Source organism: Rhipicephalus microplus, chromosome 2 (genome assembly GCF_043290135.1).
Source record: "Rhipicephalus microplus isolate Deutch F79 chromosome 2, USDA_Rmic, whole genome shotgun sequence".
Taxonomy (NCBI): Eukaryota; Metazoa; Arthropoda; class Arachnida; order Ixodida; family Ixodidae; genus Rhipicephalus; species Rhipicephalus microplus.
In genome coordinates, this window is record NC_134701.1 from 235910783 (window position 1) to 235931882 (window position 21100).

Sequence of the window (21100 nt, forward strand, 5' to 3'; positions counted from 1 at the left end):
TCACTTGCTGCCTCATTTTAGATGCAAAGCAGCTCTTTGACTAGGCTGTGTAACGCTGTCCGTCCGTGTCTCCGTGCCAACGCGCCGCACCGCGCTCCCTTCACCGCAGTTGCTGGTCAAGTCAAGTCACAGCTGCGCGTACGTCACTCTCTCTCTCACCCGCTGCAGCTGCTGGCTCCTCTGCCGGCTTTTAACAGCTTTCTCGCTTCACCCTCTCCACCGCCCGCAACACTCGACTGCACGTCGAGTGGAAACACTCTTTCGGCTCGTTTATCTACGATGAAACTTACAGGAAACCCAACCCACCTTCCGTGTCTTTGCGTTAAAAAAAAAAATCTTTTGAAGTAATTTGAAGTAAACGATACACCGAGTTTCGCTTCAAACCGTTCCTCCAGCACGCGCGTCGACGCCCGTTTCAACGGGGTTACTGTAACGGGGTCAACGACGTGCGCGCCGCTGCTGCTTCGCATCCCATCAGGGTTCTCTTAGGGGAGATGGTGGATAATTTTCTTTGAAGGCTTCTGGACTTTCAGCGCTGGCACCATGGCGTAGCGCATAAGCACCACGACCATCTTCTTCACTCGAATCGAACTCCATGAGGCGGCCGGGAACTGTGCGCATGAACAGCCGACGAAAACAATAAATGCGGCGCACCTATAGTTGGCTCTGGATACCGGTGGCCATCAGGTGATCGCTGCCAGCCAGGTGAGCAGAGTTCTCGCTTATATAACGAGATCCCGATGCGACTCTCCGGGTTGGCGACTTCCTGTCGCTCGCATGTAGCCTTTGCCGGTGAGCCCATCAGTGGTTTTTTGGTCGTCAGTCTCACATGGTTGCGCGACCGGTGCTATAGTCTGCGGTGTGAACTTCTATTCGCAGGTATTTATACCTTCAAATCTACCCATGACGAACCAACTCGCACAGAAAGCTGCGCTGTTCAACTCTCATGTCGGCTGTACCGCAGCACTAGCTTAGCTAGAGATCTTCGCAGGAAGCTTGGGAGGGGGACCTATTTCATGTTTGTCTTTGCGTACGCACTACAAATATTCCAAACAGAAATTTCAGAGGAGTGCCGGGAGGGGGACCTATTTCATGTTTGTCTTTGCGTACGCACTACAAATATTCCAAACAGAAATTTCAGAGGAGTGCCGAACCGCTCCAGCTCCTCTCCCTCCCCTTCTTGTGGCCACGCCAGTGTACCATGGTATCCTACCAAAAGGTTTTCTGTGCCGAAACTGCAATATGGTTATGTGGTACGCCATAAAGGGCTACTCCTGAGTGATTTAGACCACGTAGGGTTTTTTAACGTGCGCCAAAACATAAGTGCGAGTACGTACGTATTTCGATGGGGACTAAGGTCCCTATCGAAATGCGCACCAAAGAACCATCTTCCGCCAACTTACCTTGTATAGTTCGCCGCATGTGGTAATCTCGATGCTCCTTTCTTTGTAACTGAGCGGCGGCGCGTCCCGCAGCAGCTGGCGAGCACTCTTCGCTGTGGGCGCTGAAGCGGCAATCGTATGAGCACAGCGCCGGTGAAGGAAGCGAGGACTCCGAGCGCTGGTTTCGGAAATCAAATCTCCAGTTTTCGACAACGCAAAGCTATGACAAGCAATCGAAGAGCCTTGAAAGAACACTGCGGCATGGTGCGTAGTGTAGCGTTGCTGAAGGGGCTGCCGGCGTGGTGCGTGTAAAGCCGATCGCACTAGGTGATACTGTTGAAAGCCTGCGTAATGAATAGGACAAATTACAGCTCCGTAAAACCTAATATCACCCGCGCGAATGCACCTACTCCCATAAAATAAAAATGTAGTATAACAATGATTTTCCCTTGCTTCCAGGCCTCACCGATGGCCGAGTTTTTCTGCTCAACGGGAGCATCGTAAAGGGGGGGGGGGATGTTACTCATAGGGGGCGGTGACCTATATGTGTGTGTCACGTGATTCACACCATGCGACACACATGGCGAAGCTTACGTGGCCACATTTGACATACGAGCATCTGTTCACACGTGGTATGTTGATATTAATTGATACAATTTACTATCAGAGCAAACTTTGTGACGTGCATACATAGAAACATGCCAGACTTGCATCATGGCTCACCAAGACACACGAATGTGGATAGGCAAACGGAGCATTTTATTAGTACTTTGAACATTAGGAACAAGTCTTTATACGTGGGGCTTTTCTTTTTAGCTGACATATGAGAAAGAGTACGAAGTGCATTTATTGTTGAATAGTATATCTGTCATATGACTGTCTAACGTTCTGAGTGGGGTGCAATTGCTTGTCAAAGTAACATTTACCATGTTACATAAGTGGTACAGAAAGGACACCTTCCTATATGAGTATGCACGCCTTGCTGATGAGCACATGAAAAGAAATAGCCGTCGAGAGAAAAAAAAATAATCGAAGACCTTTTCGAATGCTATTCGAAGTATACGCCACATGATGTGGTGCTGCGTTTGCACAACCTTAAATCGCATGTCTGAAAAAAAGGTGTACGGCACTTTCTTTCTTCACGCAATGACATTGTCCTAATAGAGAAAGACATTAGTGGTGAAATATAATGCCAATATCCCTTGACGTTGTGGTTATCCACGCTTGATGAGTTAATTGCTGCGATTCCACGAAGACTGTAGCTCGACGCAAAAAAAAAAATGGAAAAGCTCACCCGGTTTCAGCATCTTGCCTTTGTGTTCCACGCGTAGATCTTGTGGAGAATAGGCGTCATTCAATGGTTGCGCCTATACGATGTCTTCGGTGCTGCAGATAAGCGCACGCCGCGCACGAAGTTTAGAACTGAAAAATATAGGTAAAAATATTACTCGATTCATGCATTCCCGTAACAAAGATTAAAAACCTTCTAAAGGACAGCTAAGCTCGTGAATCAATGACAGAAGTATTTAAGAGCACAATTTCTATAAAAACAGGATTTCTGCAAGTACGAAAATCGCAGATATCAGAACATTGGTCGAGAACTTTGCATGCACTACGCTCAGTTTTCAGAATAAGTACAGCAGCTCCCCTCCTTCCACCCCTCTTCTGTATACCAGCGTTTTGTATCTTAGTGGTATTTGTATATGGAAATAAATTGAAACTGTCCGTCGCGGGAGAGTGGGCGTTAGAGTGCTCGGCTGCTTACCACTGGCGGCCTCGTTTCGATGAGACGATGATATGTGGGGTTTAACGTCCCAAAACCACTATACGATTACGAGAGACGCCGTAGTGGAGGGCTCCGGAAATTTCGACCACCTGGGGTTCTTTACCGTGCACCCAAATCTGAGCACACGGTCCTACAACATTTCCGCCTCCATCGGAAATGCAGCCGCGGCAGCCGGGATTCGAGCCCACGACCTGCGGGTCGGCAGCCGAGTACCTTAGCCACTGGACCACCGCGGCGGGTCTGCGTGAACGTGGTGGTGGCTTTCGACGTAGCTGGCGCGGCTCCATTACATGTACTGTTGCTGGCGTCGGTACGACGCGTGATACGTCTGCAGAAGCTGCAGGATGGTGGTGGTGATGGTGGTAAAATATATTTCTTGTACATCTAAGTGGCAGTCCCTAGTCCGGGACGCCATTGAAGATCGCCGCTGCCCGGGCGCGCGCCACCAAGGAGCGTTGCGCATCCAAGGTAGTCACAGGAGTGTTGTCAGTCGGGACAGCCCCGGCGGCAACGTGGCTGGGCGGAATGCTTGCGTGACCGGCTGGCTGCATTGATTCCGCTCGGGTTTGGTCGAACTTTTTCCGGCGATTGGAAATCACAATGGTTTACAGTTCACGTCGGCGTCACTCGCCGGCCCCGAGCATGCTAACGATGTGGGTTGGAGTGCGGCATATATTAGTGGGACATTTATGTCCCACTGACTTGTGAGAAAGTTCTGAAAAAAAAGTGGGAAAACACTGTCCCACTGCCTCATTAAGGCTACCATGATTGCTTGAACGGTTATTTGGGATGAAAAAAAAAAAAAAACAAGCGAGTGGCGCGAGGTATCACTTCTCAAGTTGTGAAGAGGAAACTTGTGTGGACTTCATTTTAGTAGGAGAACAACACCTGCATTGCAGCCTCTTGCGAGCTTTCATTGCATTCTGCCCCGGCTCTCTAAAGCTTACTTCACCGCAAGCACCTGCCATTCTTTTTTGCTTAATTGACTGTCCTTACTTTTGTTGTGGAAACTGTCAAGCACAGCTGTTGTTCCTGAATATGTGCCTACCTTTTAAAAGGTATATTATGTAAGAAAAGTGTTTGGCAAGCACTAATACCTGAAATTGCACTCAGGGATGTGCGGGGTTAATTTCTCAGAGGATCGTTCGGATGCATTTATCGGTCCAAGTTATATGCAAATTTATAAAAACACGTGATTACTGGAAGCTATAATGACCTCTCCAAAAAGAAATAAAAATCGCAACTATCTGGCATTCTGATGGCTAGTTTCTTTCCGAAGAAAAGAAAAATTCAGTGGCTATCGAAAATTTGACCGAACTTAAGCTGCATTGAAAATTACTTCTGCCTTTCAAAAGCATGGAAGAAAACTTCCTGGAGACTACGAAGAATTAAGCGCTGCGCTAAAGTGCGACGGGTGACGTGGCAGACATTTTTTTTTTTTTTCTGCAGACCGAAAAGTGGGACGTATGTGTCTGTGGCACAAGGGGTTAACCTGGGCGTCGTTGGCGCTGACAGCAGGTTGCACACATAGGGTAGTAATCGTGCCGGTGGTTAAAGTGGCGCCAGCGTCATATTATTGTAGAAGGGGCCACGTCGCCAGGCGCAGTGGCCCGTACACGTATAGGTGAGCTAGGTCAGCCCTTAGGTTTAGCGGTTGAACGGGTGCATAAGTTCTTCCGACGCCAATAAAGAAGGAATAAGATGTCCCACCGGCTCGGGAAGGGTGTCCGGATGTTCCCCACAGTGAATACTTGATGACCCGACACAGCGCAAGTGACGATATCGGTGTAATCCGGTCAACGAGAGCACACGTTCGGCGGAGCGCCAGCGACGAACGTCGGCTCGTTCCGGACGCTGGCGTCCAAATCGTGCGCACGACCTCGCACTGAAGGTTTCGAAGTTTTGTCAAGATAGTGTTACCGAGTACTACAGCGAAATATTTTATTCGCACGACTCAGGTTCATCCCTTCATATTCTGCTGTGCAGTGTCTATGCCCATTTCGCATTTCCGACAGTGCAACGTCGTCTGATCGCCATTGGAGTCACCAAGAAAAGTCGCGCGCCAGAAATTGCACGATTATTGAAAAATAGATGTGGCGCATGCGTTCTTGTTTTTTTTTTTCACACCTGTTTGGAGCTGGGTTTATTTGGCGCCGGAAGTTACTAACAGTTTTTGCGCTTCGTTCATCAATTGGTTTAAGGCAACATCCGTCCGCCGTGGAAGTGTAGACCAGAAAGCAGGGCATTGATCCCTATTTGCGGAATACGCAGCACACAAACAAACACAGGCTGAGAAAACAGACCCGGAAAAATGTGTTTTCGTTGATGTGTTCTGCTTAGCGGTGACCAACAAGAACGCCCAAATCGTACCCCTTTTGAAAGGCAGAGATCAAGCAAGTTCCCCGAATGTCTGCTATATGTGACATACACATAAGCGAATGTATCCGCTGCTCCACCCCACAAATGAAATGAGTGCATTGGTTTCCCGGAGCAAAAGCTTTGTCCGAAGCCACAGCGTAGTGAAGTTACCCTGCTTGCGATCAGGTACCGAGTTCAAGTCCCTGATGCGGTGCTGTATGAAATAGTTAAACTTTCGTGATCATACAACGTAACTCTTTTTAAGATGGTCCTTACCCGACCTCAAGGAGGCTCGACCCAGATGGGGAGGGGAGTACGGACCTTCAGCTATCAAGCACACATGCACAAGAACGTTTTCTCGGTACTTATATATACCAGTACAAGACTGGTTCGACCTGTTCGAGCGCCACGCTACCGCTGCATCTTGGTCGGAAAGGGAGATGGTTACGAACTTCAGCGACGACGTCACCGGTGAGGCATTTAAATTTTACCTCACCCGCATATTCGAGAACGACGAGTCTTGGCAAAAGATAAAAGAAGAAATGATCATCTGGTTTCAAGACTATAATGAAGATTCGATGAGAACACGCACTCTCAGTGCATTCGAACTCAGTGATAGCAGTCACAAGCAGCCTTCACGCATTCGAGCACAGAGCATGACTTTACAATTCCCGTGAGGTGAAGTTAGTCACATGATCACGGAGAGATCACGCTGTCGTTTTCCCAACCTTCCACCAAGTTCCTCATCTGCGCAGATATCGCCAATGCTGAACTCTTCGCTGTATAAAAGAATTGAATTCACTGACCCAGATGCATTTAATACTTCGTGCCGCATGCGTACTTTGCTAACTGACTTGGCATCACCTGTCATCAATATTACTGATAAACCTGATGAAGCACCTCATGGGATCATCGCATTTACGCATGACGAGTTAGTAAATCCACATGAAACCAAACCAGACAACGAATGTTCACAGAAATGGCATTCATACAAAGTATTCAGCTCAGCAGTTCCACAAAGACAGATGCATTTACAACCACCCTCTTGTGAAGAAAACTACTGCAGAAGCACGTAGTGTTCATCAATCACAAGATCGAAGCGACTTGAATCCAGTATACAACCTCACTGCCAACAATGAAAACAAAAGCGCAGGTGCGACGTCTGACGACAAAAAAACTTCACGAAACCACCAACAATGAATGGTCTATAAATACAGAAGATTCAAGCGCACAAAAACACCCACATTGTCTTGCGCCGGAAACAGCTCCATCGGTTCACGTCGTAGAAGCCTGCGGAGGACTTGCTAAGTATGCTGCAACACCACGATCAATGGCACACCACAAGCAAGTCGACGAAACCAAGAAACTACAACGTCAACGTTTACTTCAACATTGTCAACAACGAAAGAAAACTTCATCGAAACCACTCTTAAGGCTCAAAGAACATTGAGAAAAGGCCCATCGTCGTGGATACATTCTCCACCAGAGATTAAAAATGCGCCTTCGATCAAAACATCTGCGGCATCGCGATAGAAAAATCTCCAAAGGCCACAAAAACACCCCTTGTACTCGGCAGGAACACAGGCAGCACCCAGTCAACCTCGATCAACGCGCACGCAAGTTGCCTGCATGGCCTGTGTATCACCCACGACGAGGAATTCGATGCCTACAATATCGGAACTGTCGATTCTGCAACATGTTCGAACCTCGTTCATTCTTTACAAGAATGCCAGCTATGATTACCCCTATCTCCACGTCCAAAGCATTTTTGTGTTATCCAGGACGCAACCACCAGCCTCGCCCACCAGAACTCCTGCGTTAACCGGACTGCTGCACTCCCCCCGAAGTCTTTGAAAGTTTACGGAACTCCCCTGGAGCATATAACCAATTGTGAATTTTGACATTTGTGACTTTTTAACCTCTCCTTGTTTACTTTTTCGTGTTCGTAATCTATGCCTTCTTTTGGGGGGAGGGGGAATCCTGTAACGTAAGGAGGTAGCTATGGTTAGGAGTTAGAAGTAGAAGCCGAGAAGGAAGAAGTGAGAATGGAATAAACATGGTGTACGAGCCAGGCCACGTCTCCCATTCATCATAGCGTCACATATATACCCACCTGTACATTGATTGATTGATTGATTGATTGATTGATTGATTGAGTTATATGTAGGGTTTAACATCCGAAACCCATTATATGATTACGAGAGACGTCGTAGTGGAGAGCTCCGGAAATTTTGACCCCCGGGGCTTCTTTAACGCGCGCCTAAATCTGAGCACACGGGCCTACAGCATTTTTGTCTCCATCGAAAACGCAGCCGCCGAAGCCGGGATCCGATCCCGCGACCCGCGGGTCAGCAGCCGAGTATACCTTAGCCACTAGACCCCTCCCCCCCTCCGCATATGTTTAATAATTCTCAAATACGTTCCACGAATGCTTAGTCTTCAGGCCATCATACGCTTGTTGAAAATCTAAAAGTAATTGCGGGCTAAGGTCCAATTTCCGAAACGAAACTAAAAGATGAATTTTGAATTATCCAAACTAGAAAACGAAAAGACTAACTATTCATGGTTACCGGCTAATGAATTCGAAGACTCAATAGAATAGGGTCCGATTTGACTGAAAGTGCAATATCTACAAGCACGGCAACGCCCCGAATCGTTTTACAAGGTATATAACTAGCTTCGAAAAGTAATTTAGTGCCTATATGCACCGAGGCTGTGCGTAACATATTGTTCTCATTCTCTCCGCCTCTGTTTACTCGTACGCTCGACTGCTAACTCTCAGTTAGCGGGATTTAATCCCGGCTGCAGCGGCTGCACTTTCAATGGAAGCAGATATGTTGTAGGTCTATGTTCTTGGATTTGGGTGCACGTTAAAAAAGCCCAGGGGGTCGAAATTTCTGGAGTCCTCCACTACGGCGTCTCATAAATTATGGTTTTGGGACGTTAAACCCTGGATATTATTACTATTATTTATTTATTCAAAATACCTTACAGACCCAACAGGGCATTGTGTAAGGGGAGCATGAAAGGAATACATACATGAATTGGTACAATTTCAATACAAACAATAACATTCATTGAACTAAATGTCAATTATTATACAAGTCCTAACAGGAATAACAATGAGAAAATAATTATAATTTTAACAGCATCAGAACGGCAATGAACATCAGATGAGTATACACGTGAGATAATGACGTAAAACAAGCTAAGAAACAAGCACAAATTGTGAAAAGACTTTTCATTATTCAAAAAACATCACTGAATAAAACAACAGAACTGAATGGCATGTTAGTATTGAAACCATCAAACAAAATAAGATTAAAGTAAGAGGGGAAAAAAAGCGAGATACTAGTAGTGAATAAACGCGTATGTGGCGATTTTTATATGAATAAAACGAGCAGTTAATCCTTGATATGGGTGAGTAGAAGGTGCCGGAAATTTTCCCGATTGCGTTCTGCTACGATTTCATCTGGAAGGCTGTTCCGCATGTGGATGACACGGGGGAGAGCAGATGAGTTAAAAATGTATGTTTTACCGTATATGCGTGTGAATGAAAGATGATTAATTAGTCTCTTTGATGTGAATGCAGATGTTTGCAATGTCATTGATAATGGCCTTGTTTCATGTACGCATTTATGGAATAATGAAAGGGGGTTTAGATCACGTCGGCTGCTCAAAAGGGGAAGTGGTAAGCTTTTTTGAATTTGTGTTAGGCTTGCGCTATGATCGTAGTTTTGTGAGATGAATCTAGCGGCTCTATTCTGGATCGATTCCAGCATGTTAGTTGAATATCTGTAATAAGGGGACCGAACTGCACAAGCGAATTCTAGCTGAGGGCGAACAAATGTTACGTAAGCTAAATCACGTATATTTGTGGGCGTCTTACGTAGATTGCGGCGTATGTAGCCTAATGATCGTGAGGCGTCACTGCAGATGTTGGTGATGTGGGTAGTCCAAGAAAGGTTAGATGTGAAGGTTACACCTAAATATTTAAAAGAGTCGACACTAGATACGGGATCGCCATTAATAAAGTAAGGAAACTCGGAGTTAGAATGTTTGCGAGAGAAGGACATTACTTTACATTTACTTGAATTAAGGGACATTAGCCAACTATTACACCAATTGCTGACGAGGTCGAGGTCATTTTGAATTATTACGTGATCATAAGTTGATTGATATGTGGGGTTTAACGTCCCAAAACCACTATATGATTATGAGAGACGCCGTAGTGGAGGGCTCCGGAAATTTAGACCACCTGGGGTTCTTTAACGTGCACCCAAATCTGAGCACACGGGCCTACAACATTTCCGCCTCCATCGGAAATGCAGCCGCCGCAGCCGGGATTCGAACCCGCGCCCTGCGGGTCAGTAGCCGAGTACCTTAGCCACTAGACCACCGCGGCGGGGCACGTGATCATAAGTACTAGTTATTGCTCGGTAAATTATACAGTCGTCAGCGAAAATGCCCACTTGTGAGGATAAATTACTTGCTAAGTCATTAATATAAATAAGAAAAAGCAGTGGACCGAGAACACTCCCTTGCGGCACACCAGAACAAACGTATGAAAGTGGGGATGAAAAATCATTAACAATGGTGAATTGCTGCCGGTTAGTAAGAAAGTTCCGTATCTATGACGGAGATGATGAATTTATACACAAAGAAGAGAGTTTAGAAATTAAGCGGCAGTGAGCAACACGATCGAAAGCTTTGGCTAAATCTAGAAAAAGACAGTCAATTTGCAAGTTTTGATCTAAGTGATGATGTAGGTCAGTCGTGAATTCGAAAAGCTGTGTTTCGCATGATAGGGCCTTTCTAAATTCATGTTGGTTTGGGAAGAAAAAGTCATTCTGCTCTAAGTGATTGTAAATATGGGAGGCGATTATATGCTCAAGCATCTTACAGCAGATGGATGTATGAGAAATGGGTCCGTAATTTTGAGGTGAGTTTTTATTGCCGCTTTTAAACACGGGGATGACCTTTGCAATTTTCTAGTCATGTGAAAGCTGTCCCGTTGGTAGCGATTGCTGAAAGATGTGACAATATTTTACTCGAGGGTGAGGCTGTACTCTTTAGTATCTTAGTGTTAATCTTGTCAACGCCTGCTGACGTGGACAGTTTAAGATTATTTATTATAGATACGATTCCGGTCAACAGTGATTTCAATGGGCTGCAAAAAGGGATAGTCAAGATCGGCTACATCGGGGACGTTTGTATGATCTTCAGTGGTGTAAACTGATGTAAAGAAAGTATTGAAAGCGTCAGGACAGTCTTGATCTGGAATTTGATTGTGGTCGTCATTTTGCAACGTTATTTTGTTATCGTGACGTTCTGGGCACACTTGTTTCCAAGACTTCTTAGCGTTAGTGGTGAGCAGGGACAGTAGATCATGAGAAACATACTTATCACGGGCGGCAAGTATCGCGGAGCAGTAGCCATTCAAGAAGTCTACATACCTTTGCCACGAAGCAGCAGTTTGCGTGCGTTTAGCCGCCGCGTACAATCTTTTTTTATTTCTTAATCTGTTAAGTGATTTATTGAACCATGAATTTTGTTTATCATTTGTTATTTTGATTGTAGGAATATGTTCACTAACTAATGAAGCTAAGTTGTTTTTGAAGAGTGTCCAGTTGTCTTCTACGGATCGATTATGAAAAGATGGTAAAAGTACGCTCTCGAAGAACGTGCATAATTCATTATTTATAACAATGTAATTACCTCTATTATAATTGCGAATTGTTTTTGTTTTAGCTCCTGCGAGAAGAAGTGGGACGTTGGGAATCATTTGAATTAACCGGTGGTCGCTGAAGCCATCTATGTATGTTATATTTGATATAGTATTTGGTGCCGTTGTTAATACCAAGTCAAGTATATTCGAGTCACGAGTGGGTTGGCTTATGATCTGGGCTAGGTTAAAATCGAATGTTAAGGCAATGAACGCAGTGGAAACATGGCAATTCGATGAAAGCAGCTTCCAGTTTATTGAAGGAAAATTAAAGTCACCAAATAATTGAACGAGCTCAGTTAGACACGTCTTAACAGCATGAGTTATGGTGCTACGTAAGTCGCTTAAAAATAATGGATTAGTGTCTGGAGGGCGATAGCAGCAACCAATCAATAATTTCTCAACTCGAGTTCTGCAAACAACCCATACAATTTCTATATTTGTTGCAGACGCCATTAGATAAAAGGTTATTGTCTTTTTAATGCCTATAATCTGTACCCATACACTTTTCCATGTTCACGCTTGATGAATAAAATTCAAATTCAAATTCAAAATTACGCCTCCACCCCTTCTGTTAACGCGATCACAACGGTAAATGTTATAGGTATTTTGTAGGGGACTAATATTGTCTGAAATATCCGCATGAAGCAATGTCTCGGTGAAGATGATTATGTCAGAACCCGTGTCATCAAGGAAGGAACAGACCTGGTCAAGCTTTCGCAGAAGGCTGCAAATATTAGTAAATGATATGGTGAGTGACGGTAAATTCTGAGGCTCAGGTGCCTGCTTGAATTCACAGGTGCCAGTACCACGCCTTAGCTATCTGCCTAGTCGCACTACCGTGGTTGTTGCGTGGTCGTACACGTATGTTACATCATCTATGCGCAATCTGTCAACAGATAGCTTAAAGAGTTTTATTCTGGCCTTGGCGAATTCGATAAGCTTTCTTCTTGCCTCTTGTGTAGCAGGAGAGAAGTCTTCCCGAATAGAAAACTCGGACTCCTTAAGCTTTCTTGCAGCGGACAAGATGCGCGCTTTGTCCTTATATAGAAGGTCATTTTCGCAATGGTAGGCCTCTTTTTGCTGTCAGCATGTTTGCCTAACCTGTGCACTCTTTCGAAATTTGTGCTGGATAAGTTAATGTCAAGCTTTTGTGAGGAGGATTCCACAATTTTCTGCTCGGACAAAGCCCAGTCTTCTTTTTCGTCATCCGCAATGTTAAAGAAAAGCAAGTTCGAGCGTCGCATTCTGTTCTCAGTGTCTTCGCACCGAAAAGAGATAGTGGCCAAGCGATCAGGTACACTGCGAAGGACGTTAGCACTTGCTTCAGCATCACCCGAGCTGCTTCCAGACGTAGAAGCAAGTGACAGTGAAGCAATCTTTGCGTTCAGCAACTTAATTTCGCCGTCAACGGCTTCCTGTTTCATTTTCGAAATATTAAGCTCTGCAATAAGTGTTTCCTGCCTTTTTTCTAGCTTATCAATCCTTTTCCGAGCAGCAGCATGACCAGCTTTTGCACTAGTTAGCTCGGAAAGCATGCCTGCTTGTGCCTCTTCCAATTTTTTAATTGTGTCTAGGGCAGCAGAAAATGCCTCTTCTTGAGCTTCAGTCATTGGTCCCGGATTTGGCTCAACATCGCCAGACAGCATAAGTGTTAAGGCAGACAAGGCATAACACGTTTCCGATGCACAAACTATAAATCGCTTAAACACATCTTTCAGGTCTCGTGGACACGACACCGCCAACAAACAATAATTATTGGATTTAACACAAGTAGCACCTTTCAGGGAACTAACCTGGAAAGGCAATGGATGTAAGCTTTCCATCCTGGGAATGGTGTCGTGCCCGGAAGACGCGGCAGCTGACTCACGATTATGAAGGGTATCAGCAGCGTCCAATGCAGTTGTGTTGTGTCCATGTTGCCAGATGAGCTGCCCGGCTGGCTCCAAACTTAGCATCTTGTGCAACCATTGCAGCCATCCTGGAAGGAAATCTGCAGCTACGTTGCACGAACCGAGCAGTCCAGAACATATGATCCAGGTAAAGGCGACCTGGAAAGGCAATGGACGTAAGCTTTTCATCCTGGGAATGGTGTCGTGCCCGGAAGACGCGGCAGCTGACTGACGATTATGAAGGGTGTCAGCAGTGTCCAATGCAGTTGTGCTATGTCCATTTTGCCAGACGAGCTGCCCGGCTGGCTCCAAACTTGGCATCTTGTGCAACCATTGCAGCCATCCTGGAGGGGAATCTTCTGCAGCTACGTTGCACGAACCGAGCAGTTCAGAACATATGATCTAGGTAAAGGCGACCTGGAAAGGCAATGGACGTAAGCTTTCCATCCTGAGAATGGTGTCGTGCCCCTCATCATTATTACTATCCTCCTCATCAATATTATCCTCCTCATCATCATTATTAGTATTACCATTATTATTTACTCGTACTTTTATTCAAGATTGATTTGTGGGGTTTAACGTCCCAAAATAGTTTTAATCAAGACATTTAAACACACTCATTACTACAGTATATATTACCTGCAAAATAAATCTGTGCAGCATGATTGATCATCTACCAATCTGCGAAGAAGGTTTGAAAATGTTCTTATTTGGACACTATACGCTTCCACTACGCACGTATCGTATTTCGCCAGAACGAGCACGAATGCGTGTTGGGCTTCAAGTTTCAGACGTGTAGTGTACGAGTACAGCAGTCGTCTGTACGTAAAGTAAGCTTACCGTCTGCGTACCGGACGCTGCTCCTTTGGTTTCAGGATGTCCAACCGAATGCGATATATCCTGTCGGCTCACGAGCTCCCATTTCAAGGCTTAATGTACCGCGAAGTTTTTCCTTTATTTTTTTTTCTTCGTTCACGATTCTACACCGTTCCGATGGCTTCTAACGTGCGGCTTTTCGTTCGCGTATGTTGTACTGTTCGAATGGCTTTGAAGTCTCTATTTGTAATGGATTCTTGATTTGTCCATAAACATATTCTTGCCTCCAGCTTAAGGTTTTTTTTTTAAATATTATACGGCATAAGTAAATGCTGCTGTGCTTCCTTTATCTTTTTGTGGCAACACTGCTCTGCCTATCACAGCACAAGAGACAAGGGGGCGTATAGCAGGGATTTGTTTTTTTTTTCTTGTTTTTTTTTGGGGGGGGGGGTGGGGCAGATAAAGATAGTGTACTAGAGTAGTCGCAGGTATGAACAAGACGACAAAAGAAGTGGACCTCTATGAGTCGACGACAAAACGTACCAGGTGTTCGAAGCGGTCTAGTACGTGCCGGGAAAATACCAGAGTGCTCGAGGGACGCTAGCTGAGCCGTAAAGAAAGAGGAAAATGATTGCTTTTCAACTCTATTTTTTAAATCACTTATCATTCTTAGGATAATATTTAAATGTCTCAACGTCGCATTCTTGGCCAATCCGCAAAAGCGGGTACGTGCCATATGTTGTAAAAAAAAAAACAATGAAGAAGTCGCGTTCAGCTTCGGTCCGAGGTTTGGGATACTGCCACAGAGATGCCTTTGATGGCGTGCATAATTTCTAACTACTAAACGAGTGCCATTTTAATCCTGCCTTCAAAATATTTGTTCGTAAAATACAGTAAAAACTAGCTAATCTCTTCGAAATTGTTTAGATCAGGCTCATTCGCAGTCTGGAATAAAAGCTGAATAGCATATTACGTGTAGTCTTAATTTAATATATCACGTATTATTGCCTTTTTGTTTGTATTATATCACAAAACATTGTTCAAATAACCTTTTAAATTTTCAACTGAGCAATCATGGCCGATTCTCCGGTGTGGGTACGTGCCATAGGTTTGAAGGAAAAACAAAAGAACAAACTGGGCGTTCTCTGCGAGTACTCCGCCTTAGGTATGAGGTGTTTCGTTCATTGATACCACCCCCCACCCCCCAACTTTGGAAAAGTTCAATTACCTTGTGTGTCTGGTCATAGAAGGCTCCTCCTAAACAAAATGGCCAATTCTTTCGCGATGTCATTATTAGGTGGGCCAATTTTGCCACGTCTTCCACAATCCGCTTATGTGACAGCTTGTGCGATTTCGCAGGCGTGATATTATGGAAAGCTTTCCTGTACAGCACTGACAAATTTTACAGAATATCAGCACTTATTATATCCCCGGCGCCGATCATTTCTAGGAACACGTATATTACAAGTGGCAATTACGAGGCTGCACTGTAAGGTGCCAAAACTAAATTTTGGCCAAAACAGGTCTGCCGAGTCTCTAACTCCAATATGCACGTTCTGTGGTGAGCCAGAAACTGTAGATCGTTTCCTTTTGACCTGTACGCAATATATTAGAGCTCGAAGATCCAAGTTAGATAGTACTTTACGTGCTATTGAAATGAAATTGGTCTTGCCCATGACTCTTTTGGAGCCTCTATTTCCAAGTTCACCAGTGCTAAAGTTTGCGTTTTGGAAAATTTTATTCTGTTTACCTCGTACACATAGTTCCCATTTTAATCTGCAGTGGTCTCAATTTGTGGGCATGGTGCTGTGCAATGAAAGACGTAATGCATAACGTACAAAACAAACGAAGAATCCCTGGCCGCCACCAGCTCTACAACAAATCTTGTACATGTTAAGTTGCGTTGTCACCACTGCTGCACAGCCCACACGAAGCAACTGAAGCTTCATATTCAGAGTGCGCAAGTTTGTTGGTGTGTTTCGCTGGTGTACCACGACGCTATTACAAAACACGGCCGATTTACATGTAGCAAAAACAAAGTTTTTTTTTTCACCACAATGTATAAGCATTCCCTAGTATCTAAAAAAAAGCGCAGAAAAATATGCGGCATTAAGTCTTGCAGCAACGACCCACAAGACTTCGAGCACGCGAGAACATGCACGAACAGACAACAGAAATACAGAAGACAATGCAGTGCTTCTCTCAACGAACTATACGGAGTCCTCATCTCGGATAATATAAAATAATGGTGGAATAGGTATGCAGCGACCATATTCACCGGCTCAAATTCAAAATTCTGAGCTCAATCGAAGGAGCACCGTTACTTACCGGTGAGTAGCTTGGCACGAGAAGCAGCTCGAACGCAAGGCACCCGCGCTGAAGTGCTGGACGAGCCGGAACGCGCGCCGCCCCTTCTCGGTTACACTGGGAGCTGTTTCACGGCTACGCCGCTAGTGGCCGCGAGAATTCTGTCGAGGAACACCACGTGAGATCGTTCGGATGCAGATACGCGACTCGACAAGGATGACGTCACAAAAAAGCGACCACCAGCGCGACTGAAACACTGTGCAGATAAAGATAAACAGGACTACCGAATAAATGAAAAAGAAAAAAAAACTTTCAGAACTCATTTCCTGTAGCTATTACGCCGAATTCAAAATTCCGCAGCAGTATTACTTCACGGCGAGGCTAGTGCGCGAAAAGGATACCTGTATCAGCGAGTCGCTTGATTCGTGAGCTCTGCCGGAGTGATCGAGGATGCATGCGCGCGTATATTTAAACGAGGTTGCGGCAAGTGACACAAGAACCGTTCGCCGGAGCACCTTCATTTTCGATTAGCGACGGCGATGAAAAGATATTACAAGCCTGCGCGGAAGGCGCAGCACAGTCACAGCGAAAGCTATAATAGTGGCCCTTTAGAGCTTCTACAAAACGCTTGTTCTTGTTCACCTTTTGTTCGTGGCGCATACCCACTATGGGGAATTGGCCAAGAATTGAGTGGTTTTAAAAAAATATATTGTGCAGACTCAGAATGATGGGGATATAATAGAAAGATTACCGATTACCTGCAATCTAATGCATATAAATATTTAAATAAAGAAACTAATTTATTCCTAAAATAGAGCAATACTCCGATTTTTATACGTATATAATCTTGTAGACACGTTAGACTATTAGTACAGATTGATTGATCAACCTATTAGTTTCATTAATATATTCCCGGACGGCCGCGCCTACTGTCACATTAGAGAACCCAAAAGTGGAAGCTCCAAAAGACAAAATGACAGGCACAGATAAATCCATACCATTACCACGTAAAGGTATTTCTAAAAGAGTTTTTCGTATTGTGTTAAACCGCCTGCAGATCAAAAAGAAATGATCTATTGTTTCAAGTTCACCACAGAACGCGCCCAGTGGCGAAGGTACCTGAGCAGACCTGTGTTTGTAGCAATTTAGATTTGGTACACGGCAACGCAGGCTTGCAATAGCTACTTCTTGTTTACGAGTTCAGCAAAGGTCTCTTCGCCAGGGATAATAAATGGCGATATTCGGTAGAGCTTGTCAGTGCTGTACCTATATAAAGACTTCCATAAGCGTACGTCTGCGGAATCGAGCAGCTGTCACATGAGCGGATGGTGAACAGAGTGGTAGAATCGGTCCGCTAATTGACGACTTAGCTAGGGAATCGGCCATTTCATTTAAAAATAAGCCTTTATGTCCAGGCACCCAAACTAATCGGACTTTTATCAAATGCGCAGGCACTAGTGCACGGAACGCCTTTGTTATTTAATTAGCAGCACTAACAGAAAGTGCCGCACAGAGAGATAGAGAATCTGCATGTCATTACACTCATTGGGTAATTACTGCAAACGCACTTGCTTCATACCCACTAGGGCATTAATAATAAAATTTTGGGGTAGTATATAGGCCGGCATTTGCTTTGCTATTTTTTGTCATTCTTCTGAGAAGCGTGATATCCGCTAAACACTTGCAAGGAATTTTGTGCCAATTGTTCACGCAGTGGCTGACGACGATGATGAATTATGGCTGAAGTGGGTATGCATTACAGTTGATAGGGGAACAAGAACAAGGCTCCGCCGCGGTGGTATAGTGGCTAAGGTACTCGGCTGCTGACCCGCAAGTCGCGGGTTCAAATCCCGGCTGTGGCGGCTGCACTTCCAATGGAGGCGGAAGTGTTGTAGGCCCGTCTGCTCAGATTTGGGTGCACGTTGAAGAACCCCAGGTGGTTGAAATTTCCGGAGCCCTCCACTACGGCGTCTCTTATAATCATATGGTGGTTTTGGGACGTTAAACCCCACATATCAATCAATCAATCAGCCTGCTTAAGGCAAGTTTGCCAACAAGTCCCAGGCTCCGGCGTGGCTGAGTGGTAGAATAATTGACTCGCACTCGGCGGACTCGGGTTCGAGCCGCAATGTGTCATTGGTGCTAGATTTTCTTGCTAATTTTGTACCGGCCGCGGTGGCAAACAACTGTGCGTGACCCGAGTTATGATCTCATAGCTGCTTTCGCTGTAAAAAACACGCTGTGGTTCTTGCGCCCGCACATGCTTTGGTGGCATTCAAATAGTTATTAGTTGTCGTTTAGCACGTTTATAAGAGACCAAATAGGGACGACTTCAGTGTTTGTTGCAGATATCATAGACAGCGGCCAGTTTTAACTCCCCCCCCCCACCCCCACCCCGGCGAGGAAGTCGGGTATCAATTAGCTTTTGTGTTTTTGTGTTCCTCATTCGTTATAATGCGCTATTTTTCACGATAATGAACAACCAACTAACCTGAGTTACCACTATTGTGCGGTTGTCCTCGCATCTTTTCTATTTCTCCTTTATCATATAGAAAGCTGATGTCAGAGCGGCTATATAGTTAGTTGCTCGTTTCCAAGCCAGCGTCCCTCAGCAATCTACTACGAACGTAAAGGTTATCTAGTTAATGAGTGTCTCGTGATTACGTGCGTGCTTCTACCCGAGTGCTCTTTAAAGTTGCCGAAACGTGCAGTCTGTTTTTAAATGCTTGTTAGAACAGATCTTCAGCGACGGACAATACTATCTCGGGCATAACATGCCGAAACCATGATGTGATTACGGGAAACGCCGTATGAAAGGCTCCGGAATTTTGAACACCTGGCGTTTCCTTCTTTAACGTGCACTGATACCGCAAAGTACACGGACCTCTGGCACTTCGTCTCCTTCGGAATACAACCGACGTGGCCGGGATCAAACCCACGACCTGCGGGTCAGCCGCTTAGCTCTGTACGCCAATACACCACCGCAGCGGATCACCTCGGTGACGGACGGACGAAAAAAAAAATGAAGAAGAGAGAGACAGAAACAAATCAATAAAGAAGAGAACAAACAAACTGCTACACCAACCTCGGAACTATCATGTTTGTTTTTGTTTTTTCTGCACTTATATATGTGCTTAACTAAATTGATGAAGTAAACGTAAAATGTCAACCGTTAATTTTACATCAAGATTAATGCATGACTTGCATGACAGCTTTATTCAAGAGTCACCATGTGAAAATGCCCGGTACAGTAGAGAGATCAGGAGTGAAATAATTGGAAGCCAACGACCAACTGGCCCTCCCTGTAGTAGGGGGGGGGGGGGTAATCAAGATATGGGGAGTTCAACGTCCCAAAGCCACCATATGATTATGAGAGACGCCGTAGTGGAGGGCTTCGTAAATTTCGACCACCTGGGGTTCTTTAACGTGCACCCAAATCTGAGCACACGGGCCTACAGCATTTTCGCCTCCATCGAAAATGCAGCCGCCAAAGCCGGGATTTGATTTCGTGACCTGCGGGTCAGCAGCCATGTACCTTAGCCACTATAGCTCACCACGGCGGGGAGAATGGGGGGGGGGGGGGGCAAATGCAAGAAGCATGAGCCTATATTTCAAGAAACATGCACATTGAATTACTTCCGGTGGTCATAATTATACCGTGGTTCTGGCACCGCTCGCAACAAGCCAGAATTCAGTTTCCAGTTATCCGAATGGCTGCTATAAAAATAAGAGGCTTTGGCAGCAACACAGCGTGAATCTTGGACGGTTAGTTCTAGATCACCGCCAAGAAACCACTGACGCGGCGTTTCGCATCAAGAGAACGAAATCAATTTTGCATTTTTCGCGCAAGAACTTCGAGATGATTGCAAAATCCGCCGTGCCGGTGGGAGGTGCGTAAGACCTTTGGTTTAACTTCGACTCCTTGGGATTGTTCTAATGTACAACACAGTTATATCAACACGCTCCCAAGTTTTTTTTTTATAGTTCACAACGCGGAACGTACGAGGATGAAGTACGAAAAAAGGTTACTACAAGAGCCCTGACCTGTAACTAAAGTTTTATCCAAAGAAACAACTCGAATAAGTCGAACGCCAACTACGCCTCAGAGAAATGGCTGCACGTGTGCAGCAGAGTCATCCATGGGATTTATAGATGCCAGAAAGTGCAAACCACAAACTCATGTTCATATAAAAAAACAAAGGACTACATGCGCTTGGACCACAAAAAAAACAAGCTAAAAAGGAAGCAAATAAGCTTTTTCTACGTTACTAAGGACGACACTCTCAAATTTAAAAATTGCAGCTCAGGGCTGCTACACACGCGCAGTAGCTTTGATGAGATGTGGTTGGCTATGACATTTTGTTTGTTCGAGTCATTCCTTTGAATAAAGCTGTAGTTGCGAGTCAGTGGTCTTCTTCGTACTCCATCCTCGTCCCTTCAGCGTAGTGAATATAAAAAGAATGAACCATCTTCAATTAGCTTAGGTGTACCTTTCTACATGCAACTTTCATTCGTACTGTTCTACAGTACGCCACCACAGTCTGGAGTAGGAGTAGCGATCAAAAAAGGTCTAAGTCCTTAATCAGACATACTTCGAAGACTCGCAGGACTGCAATAAAGTTTTTGGTGTGTCATTTCGTAGCCAGATTCCTATGCTCTGGGTATAGAAAATCGTATTGAAATGCTTAGGGTAATACTGAAATTCAGAACAGTTTATGACAAGCAGTATATAAGCTATACAAGGTTCCGCAAAAATTAAATCGCCCAAACCCTGTTGGTTTTCGCACGTTGTGAAAAAAAAAACAAATCTATGAACTGTATATTATAGAGCATC

The 21100-nt window shown here is 44.9% G+C and overlaps 1 protein-coding gene across 3 annotated transcripts in view; it reads right to left on the bottom strand.

The window, feature by feature from the left end:
- The window catches only part of LOC119169514 (uncharacterized), a 35484-nt gene extending 19173 nt beyond the window's left edge, over positions 1–16311 (bottom strand). For 2 of the 3 annotated variants that reach the window (XR_012886961.1, XM_075877598.1), the window contains exons 1-2: positions 2677–2821; positions 1404–1726 (exon numbers count right to left, since the gene is read on the bottom strand). Coding sequence is in view for 2 of the 3 variants with exons in the window: in XM_075877598.1 (XP_075733713.1) it covers positions 1404–1726; positions 2677–2689 (336 nt within the window). In the remaining variant the exon portion in view is untranslated. Of the gene's footprint in view, positions 1–1403; positions 1727–2676; positions 2822–16287 lie in introns of those variants that run through there. The other variant, XM_075877605.1, reaches the window with a different exon arrangement.
- Positions 16312–21100: the final 4789 nt, after the last annotated feature.